Genomic DNA, 9,533 nt, shown 5'->3' with positions numbered 1-9,533 from the left:
GAAATCTGATTATGATAGCAATATCAGATTGATACCCTAATATGATATCGACTTATCAAATTTTCAATTAATATCACATTATGTTATCATTTTGCTGTTTAAAGGCAAAAGTTTTGTGATACTCAAAAAATGAAAATAATTAAATCAAGAATTTAGTGAATGCATTGAAATTGAGCAGATTCTAAATGGCAACACAAAAATATAAAGTTAAGTTTCAATGAAAGAAATATTCCTTTAATCCTATATTGCCTTTTACAAAAATTCTTTGACATCCTGCCGAGATCCTGCAGCTGACCGCAACCATAACCGGGAAGAAACGATTTTTTCCATCATTTTTTCAACTTTTACGCAAATAATGTTCCTTCTTTTTAACCACGAGAATATTGGTGTGAAACCACACGTCTGGAAGGCATTAGATAAATTGGCGATCATCGGTACCACGTTTGTCTGAAGCAGGTCAATCTGAATAGTGGCTTTTATCATTCCCCTCTGAATAATTCATTGTTTACGAAGTTCGAACATTGAATGTCTCAGATTTCAGAACCAAGATCTAATTCTTAATAATACTTTAGTGGCTTAGAGGAGCCACCAATAAAATATATGTTTAATTTGTATATTACTAAGTATTGCACAAACTGTGTCGAAGACACTTTTCAAAACAATTCTCAAATTACTGAAGAGATTCTGGTTCTAACTGTGGTCAGAAACGAGATAATGTTTCGTTGTCGCAATTAATCTAAAAAACGAATGATCTGGGATACCTTATTGCGGATTCCTAATTCACGCTCCCTGTGTTGTAGAAGAATTCACTGTAAAACGATTGGTCTTCAGAGATTTTTGTTGCTTTCGATTTTGATCTTTTAACCGTTAAAACGACCAAAACGATAGCAAATTAAGTAATCGATATATACGAACAACACAACATCAAATTAAGTTTTCTTTTTGATCCCACTTTCTAATCGGGTATAAGGCCACATGGATAAGACAGGCCTCAAAACTACTCTGACCGTTCGAAACTTAAATGGACAATTTTTGGTTCGATCATTCTTCCAAAGCAATTCAATTGGTAGAACAGTTCTATAAATTGGAGAATGTTTGCAAATTTCGTTTCAGCCTCTGGGGTTTACTAGATATTAAGTTCCTAGTAAGCGTGGTGTGTTATTAGCACGCTAAATAGATTTGATCAATAAGACATATAAATAAACAGTCAATTATTCGAAAACAGCCATCATGTATAATTTGCGACGAAAGAAAAGATGACGATATTGTGTACATTTTCTTCAATATAACAATTTCCTAATCATTAGACTTGGATCGATTTGAAATAGAATATAAACAAGTTAACATCAGTATAGATGAATTGTTGCAGGGCCAAATGTCATATTTTGTTTTGTTGGTGAAGGGATCAATTCCGTACTCCTTCCCTGTGCTAACCGTCATATTCAAAGCTCAATGTGATGGGAATCAGGTGAAAATGATAGTAATAAAAACTGATATTCTTTCAATTCATATTTAAATCAGATTCAGTTTCGCATGTCATTCTAAAAAACCTAGCTTTATGAGTGTATCTGAGATATCAAAATTATCCTTATGGTGGTACACAAATATTGAGCAACTCGGTAACAATAGGAGAATTTTAAACAATCTTCTACCACAAGAGTAATAGATTCTAAAAAAATTGTTCTACTAAACGCTTAAGTGCAGAAATAACAATCACCAATATTTTGTCTTCTACATCGAATTCAGAAACACAGAATGCAAGCTGCATAATTTCTTGAACCGTTGTGCATTTTACTAGTTTTGTTCCAAAACTAGGAACAGCAATATAATCGCTAAAGAGCTATTTTGGAGGCTGACGCAAATTAACAGGCGGGCACAAGCGCCTGATTCGAAAGAGTGCTGACGAGATGAAAGCACAGCTCATCATTACTATATAGCAATCCCACATGGTCTAGTGGCTAGGATATCTGGCTATCACCCAGAAGGCCCGGATTCGAATCCCGATGCGATTTTTAATAACTAGTTCAGTTTCGTGATCCAAGTCCACCTTATTTTCGGGGGGGAAAACAATATTAATAATAAGAATAATATTTTTCTACTTGGAATAATAAGTAAACCCGTTCAAAAACTGTATCACACTGAATTTTTCATTAAATTGAGTAATACTTCGAAATAATGCCGGCCCAAGAAATCTGTTTTTAGTACAACACCAAGTAAATAACAAACAGGAATTCCCACAAACAAATTTCCGACAAAAGTGGTTGTTTTCTTAAGGATAGGAGTTTTATGTGATATTCTGTTAATTTAAAACTGCAAATGAATTAATTTGTAATGAAAAATAATTAAATTTATTAAAAATTATTTACTGTGTATATATTGACAGAAAATTTGTTTTTTACTTTTTCGTCCGTTTTGTGTCCGGATTTTTCCTCCCATTATCTGTATTTCATCGCGTTATTATTTTGTTTCGCTTTTTTTGCTATACTTGAGTATGACCAGTCCAGCGATTGTGAACACTTTTTCACTTGTTCAGTGCCTGCATTTTAAAGACGTTTCACACTTGACTGCTCGTTAAAAAGTTCGAAATTAATTTCGTGGTTTACTGTCACAATACCTTTGACATTTTCTTCTGTGTCGGTTAGTTAGCTTGTTTTTCTGTTCATCAGTATGTGTGGATGGGTACAACAGAAAACAGAAAGATGCGATCGAATGAACAATGGGTGAGAAAATCGACGGAACTAAAAGTTTCTTCCTTTTTACATTTAATTTGAGAGGAAATGTGTTTTTAAACTTCTCGTCTAATTTGGCTCTGCATTTTCGTTTGATTGTAAAGGTTTTGTTTGCAGTGTGAGCAGAATATTGGATTGTTTTTTTTTACTTTCATTGACTATCTAAGAAGATTTGATGAATTGGTTTGATCTTCCATAATATGATACAAGGGGTGTTCAAAGTGTACCGTTTGAGGATTAATCAAGGGAATCATTCTTTTTTTTTAATAAAGTCGGGACTGTTCAGGTGCTGTGGTTCGTAATTGTGTTGTTTGATAATATGAGATCATCTTGAACAAAAGTAAAACGGGTTTCTAGGAGATAAATAAATTATTCATTCGCTTATTTCCATGCTGGGTTTGTTAAAATTAAATCCAGCGAACTGATTGCTTACTTAATAAGGAGTATTTTAGTACGGTTAAGCTCTCGGTTTGTCAGCAACTTAAATAAACGGACAAAATTATAGGTACCTCTTAGAATGTAGTGACTAAAAGTAGTACTAAATAAACTTAACATAAAAGTTTGATTTTGCTGCACTTCTATAAACACAAATTTAAAACTGAAAACATTTTGCAATGTTTTTCTCTTTGGCAAATAATTTGATGGAGAGGCTTTTGCGTTTGCGTTGATCGACCTTGGAACAACATACTATTTACAAACAATAACTATCTAAAACAGAGGAAGGTTTGGAGTTCCACTATTGACCTGTACGACCAATCTAATCGCTCAGACTCTTACTCGACTTACAAATTGAGGTATATTCATCTGAGTTTGCCGGTCCCATTAATGGGATGAAAATTTAAGTGTCCGTACGGATTTTTATTCTTAAAAAAACAGACAGCTGCTTACGTTTGACGTTTGATGTTGGACTCGGATTACTTCGGTTGTTGTTTGATATCATTTCCTCATTCATTTTTGTTTTTGGTTAATTAATTATTGTCTAAGAAGTGAAGATATTCGCTAACCATTGTTATCTGTTGATAAGGAAAACTTTTTTCTGCAAGATAAACAGAATTGGTAGTTGCTCAGGGAAAGGGAAAGTTTTTTAACTGCATGCTGTGGATGCATACTGATGAAAATCTGCTATGGATTTGTTGTTATGAATTTCCCTGATTTTTGCATCAAAATTACGGCTCTCCACTATGTTTTCTTCTCCGTGTTTGAGTTAGCTTGAAAGTTGAAACTGAATATGTCATGGATTCTCCCTTTATGATACATGTATATAAATTTTGTTCTTCGTTTTCTTTTAAAAAACCTTTTTGAAAGTAAGTTTTGTTATATTTATAGGTTTTATAATATAATACAAGAAATATTTACAGTTCTTATCCTCTCGTGTTTGTGTGTATGTGTCACTGCTCATATTTCAACTATTCTGCTATTCCCTATCGATTTTTAAGATTTAAAAAATCCATTATCATACTTTAATGACTTTATCTATAAATAAAGACTTTTCTCTCGGTCTACATTTGCTCTCGGCTGCTTTTTTTAGATTTGAAATTCCCTTTCTTCTTTTGTGGGAACTATATTTACAAGATTCGTTTCTTTTGTTTTGTTTCCTTCAGAATTCACTTGAGTGATTGATTTAAACTCGATTTTAAACTTAATAATTGGCATAATGTGTTTCTTTTGCCCTCGCTGTTTCTTTGAGCATCCGCTCTTGGACTGGAATCACAAAGACTTAGTTTTTTTAATGTTGCCGTATCTTTTGTACGGTTCACTTCTTTTTTAGCAATGAACAGATAGAGACAATTAGACACCTAAATTGATTAATTTCGCTTTTTGTCGTGAATGATTTTTCTTCTCTTTTCACGATTCACTTTCTAATGTAGGTACCATACATTAGCTGTCACACTTCGGTTTTTTATTTATTGTTTGTAACATTAAAAATTGAGCTTCAAGTCCGTTCCTTTTGTCCAAAGGGCATTTGTCTAGTCTTAATTCCCTTGTTTATGTAGATTACTTTTTGTCGGCATTTTAAATTCAAATTTGATAAATGTCGTTTCTGTTTCGCAGAGTATTATTACTCTTCTGTTTTGTTTGAATAAAGTTACATATTTGATCTTTCTCATCCATAAATATATGTGCTTTATCTACACTCCGGCTCCAGATTGTTATCATTTTCGAGCTATTTCGTCGCCAGGCATCGATTTTTGTGTCAAAAAGAGAATAAAACTGTTTATATCGAAATCAGTTCGATACGAGAGCTTAATTTATTACGAATTTCGTTTGCGTTTGAAGTTGGTCCATGGTGATGGGAAAAATATTGAATAATCAATTTGTGCTCTTTATAAACGTCATTTTGGTTACATTGACATAAATGTAACAAGTTAAATTATAGTAAATTCGAATTGGTTTTTAGAGATCTGTAATATGATAGTTGTTTAGCAATTTTTTAAGTAGGGATTTATGCTCTAAGAGCAAAAACAAATTTATGCACGGGTGTGCTTCAAGAAGGATTGTGTTATGAACGGCTAGGCTAAAGTCTGTAGATGTTGAGAAAACAGTACTTCTATGACTTGAGGTGAACAAACAGCTCATTCCAAAGAATCGCCAACAATTTAATTATGCAGGTAAAGGTACTTTCATTTTTTCTCCAAAAAAGTAGTGAATGCAACGAATTGTATTGTGTATTCACAAATCTAATCGTAACTCTCAATTACGATTTTCCACGTGTTTGTATTCATCAAATGTATTCGTATATGAACGAAGATGGAATAAGTGTATTTTGATGAAGTATTCCAGCGCTCTTGATGTAATTTAATATTGATACATTCGGAATTAATGCCGCTTTGAGGCTGAAGTTAAGCTCAGCATCTAGGAAACAAGTTTTAATAATTTCGCCCGTTTCTAAAAATTGTTTCTCACATTTTATAAAATCAAATCAAAGAACTTTGACCTATGCTAAGTGCTATCTTTGCTGCTGACATTCATCCAAACTGTTCAGGTGCAATTATGGAATATGGAATCTTGGTAGGTATCGTAACAACCTTACATCCTCTAAACCGATGTTTTGTTTTTTTTTTTTGTTTCAATTATAGAGGTTTTAACACCTTAAGGTCATTCGCCTCTTCGGACCAGAAAATCTTTCTGGCCCTATGTGCGGGGTTGGGAATCGAACCCAGGTGGGCTGCGTGATAGGCATCGACTATCCCATCACGCTATACCCGTCCCAGGGATGTCTTGTTATTATATTCCTGTTGTGGAGTTTCCCATTCCATTTTAATATTTGCATGGCTGGGGCTATGATCCTATTGACTTCCAGCTACAATCGTATTGACACTTACAATCCTTAAGCTTATATCTTGTATAACTTGTAAAAGTATTAGGCCTGTCTCTGGGATATACTTTCCGAAATTCTATTCGTCTTTCATTTTTCAATCTGCAAGATTGCCTTTGGTCAGTGTTCATATAGTATATACCTCGATCGTAAGCTGAATATTATGAAATTAAAGTAACGAATATTGATTAGCATTCGTCAATTCAACTACAAGTGAAAATTTTAAATTCCAATTCTAATCCAAGAATACATTCTCGTTGCACAAAGGGCCACATGAAATTAACAGAGAACATAATTCAAGAAGCTGCATACAAGTTCGTTCAGTTGCATTGCGTGAACTTTCAAATGGTGATATTTACTCTAGGAAGGGGTTGCTCAAACTACTATTTCTAAACTTCCAAAGCCAAATTATTTTATTTTATCCGAAATTTTAATTATTTGGGAGAGAGACTATTTTTTTTGTTATTGAAGTTTGATTTCTCGATTATGTATAAATTCAGCAAGATACTCATGAATTACTAATTCAAAATGATGTTTATTTTTATTTTAAATGCATCAGTAGTCGATTAACCGAAAGCTGATTCGCAAATTATAGGGATATCAAGAGGATTACTACATGTACACAGGTAAAAATAAACTCGGGTTGTCATATTATGTGTTCGAATTCTGATCTGGAAGCATTTTTAATGCCAGTAATTCGAAAGAAAGTTTATATTTTTTTAACTAAACTCAAACTTTTTTTTTTCTCATTTGAATAATCAGTTTCCGAAAACTACTTCCTTCTTGGAATAAGAATCGATTATCAGACTTCCACATCCATCATTCTGTAAAAAGATGTTCAAAATATTGTTTGTATCTGAACTGTAGAAATTTTAAACTGACTTATTCGAACTGAAATACACAGCAACCAAATCATACTGCCCAAAGAAATAAGTAAAGTGGGTGCCAACTTTGCAATTGATTTAAATATTTTCTCAAATATGTTTTCGTTTAACAATGCATTCAGATTCATCGAAAGAATCATAAATTAATAAATCAGCACTACATTAAACATTCTCCAACATCATGAACCAACGACGAAGCATCTAATCAACTATTAACGGAAAACATTACCTTTAGGTATGCGTATATGAAGATCTACTTATTAAAAACTTTACAAATGAATCACTTAACTGAGAAGACTGATTACATTCCACGCTCACACGCCTTAAAAATGGACACACTGGGCTCAACGGCTGGACTACCCAGGAACCACCCCTGCTTGGTTGTAACGTAAAATATTTAACATGGTACACACTTTGCTTCGCGTTTTCGCTCACTCTCATCCAATCGCTCAACACAGTATGTATTCTACTGCTCGTTTTAAAACTCAACAATTAAATTGTCATTATTAATTACTTTAAGGTTAAAAAGATTGTTTTAATAGAATTATCTTTGTCTTAATTCTCTTTGTGTTTCTGTTCTCGGTTTCAGCTACTACTGAGGCAGCGTTCCCCATCGCGTAAGCCATTTCCTATTGGATTCTGAACGGTTCAAGGGTTCTCTGTCCTTTCGTTTGTTCTATGCAGTCATCTTCCGTTCGTTAGAATATTCTGGTTTTTTACGTTGATTCGGTTGAGGGTTACCTACTCCGGGGGGTCTAGACTACTAATTTACTCATTATTATCAGAATATTTGCCTACACTAGATGTCCGTCGGCGTCCGTGTAGCCGAGCGACGCATTAAACGAACTCAGATTCGTACTGCTCGGATCGTACGATCCGATTAACAAATTGTTACCTAAACTGCTTCCCCCGGGTCCCAGGGAACTGCCACCGACTGAAACTAAACCAGGCACCGGCGATGGGTTCTGAACGCCTAGCATCTGCAATCCGCCGCCGATGTTATTCAGATGGTTCATGCCGACCTGTGGCTGATTGGATTGCAGCTGTTGTTGTTGTTGTTGTTGCTGCTGCTGCTGTTGGTTGCGCTTGTTTGGGTCTTTCAGAATACCCTGCGGTTGTTTGGGTGTAGACTGAGACACTTGTGAGATGTTCATTAGTCCTCCGGAAGAGGCAGAACTGTCGTGCAAAGATTTTACAGTGTGCTGCGTGTGATGTGTCACGTCTGGCGGCGGAACCATCGCCCGTGTACCCCTCCTCAGAGTTCCATTCGTGTTGGCCGGTAGTGCCGGTATCACTGGCAGTGGCGGTGTGGAGAATTCCATCGGAGGGTAGTCCTGTGGAAAAAAAGGAATCATTCGTAATTATAAGATCCCTGAAAATAGAACTTGGTTGTTTGGTTTACCATAGGCGGATAGGAAAGGTACCGGTCGCTGTTCATATTGTAGTAGGACCCATCGAGTGGTGGCCCCGGGGACGGTGCGGTGACATAGTTACTCTTGCCAAGCAGCTGATCATCGCGGCTACGCTGCTCGTACGGTACATTGTTGTGTCGTGGATGGGGTAACGTACGTGTGTGAGCTGTAAAACGGTGAAAAAGATGGAAATTGTTCAGAGCGCATGCTTCGAGATAGGACTATTAGCAGAGACACGAACCTGCACTGATATTGTTAGGATAGTGGGGCAGTGTTCCGTCCTTCTGATAGCGGGGTGGTGGCATATCAGTGTTTTCCACCAGATACGTGGAGGCAGCTTTTTTTCGAGTTTCGTCCTACCGGAAAGAAGGGCAGATGGCGTTTGAAGTGGCATTTTTGTTTTAGATGATGAACTTTTACTTTATTTTACAAATGTTTTCAAAACTTACCATGTAGTCCGGTTGGCTACCGTCGTTAGAGTAAGAGTCGCTCTTTTCCGACACGCTGGACAGTGTTTCTCCAGTAACGGTGTCATTGTATGAACTTGGTGCATACATTTCAATGGTGGCGGATTTGCTATTTTGATTGGATGAATCTGATTTGGTTGAGTAAACAGAAAACAATAAGTAGCATGAGAAACTGTTTTAGGAATATTTATATCGGCATATATTTAAATTACTTAATTTTGTTTCACTCACGATTTGCTCCTGTGAATAACTAAAGTGAATAGTATGCATTTTGAATGGCTCAATGATAACATCTGAGTTTATTGAATTTGCGTATAACTTTTTCGATGGCTCGGTAGATTTTTGTTTATGCAGTTGTGTACCTAGGATAATTAGCGCCCGTGGCAAAATATTATTTGCCGCCCACTATCAAACGGGGTAGGGATCGGATTAGCAAGCGAAAAAAACGTTCCTCGAACGAATGCCCCTTTCGCCCTTACTCCTAGATAGAACTGGGTTTATGTGTTTTGAAATTAGTGTTAAGTCAAGTAAATGGATTTACTTCTATGTCGAATTATAAATAGTTATACTGAGCATACTGATTTGTCACTTCATTAATATTGTAAGTCTCGTTGCAGTGATATTCGAGACAAACAGAACGTTCAGAGCCGGTAAAAGAGATGGCTTACCCACCATAAATTTAAAGCGGAGAATAATAGTAATACTTTTAATACCTATAATCGTTC

At 35.5% G+C, this 9,533-nt stretch overlaps 1 protein-coding gene across 3 annotated transcripts in view; it reads right to left on the bottom strand.

Moving 5' to 3' along the window:
* Positions 1–2,321: 2,321 nt before the first annotated feature.
* LOC131435924 (nephrin-like) overlaps positions 2,322–9,533 on the bottom strand; it is a 437,633-nt gene continuing 430,421 nt past the window's right edge. For all 3 annotated transcript variants that reach the window (XM_058604222.1, XM_058604220.1, XM_058604221.1), the window contains 4 exons: positions 8,791–8,936; positions 8,583–8,697; positions 8,332–8,507; positions 2,322–8,263 (listed from right to left, as the gene is read on the bottom strand). In XM_058604222.1, the coding sequence (XP_058460205.1) occupies positions 7,724–8,263; positions 8,332–8,507; positions 8,583–8,697; positions 8,791–8,936 (977 nt within the window). In that variant the 3' untranslated portion in view covers positions 2,322–7,723. The remainder of the gene's footprint in view (positions 8,264–8,331; positions 8,508–8,582; positions 8,698–8,790; positions 8,937–9,533) is intronic.

Source organism: Malaya genurostris, chromosome 3, assembly GCF_030247185.1.
Source record: "Malaya genurostris strain Urasoe2022 chromosome 3, Malgen_1.1, whole genome shotgun sequence".
Classification (NCBI taxonomy): Eukaryota; Metazoa; Arthropoda; class Insecta; order Diptera; family Culicidae; genus Malaya; species Malaya genurostris.
This window is presented reverse-complemented; position numbering and strand designations above follow the sequence as displayed.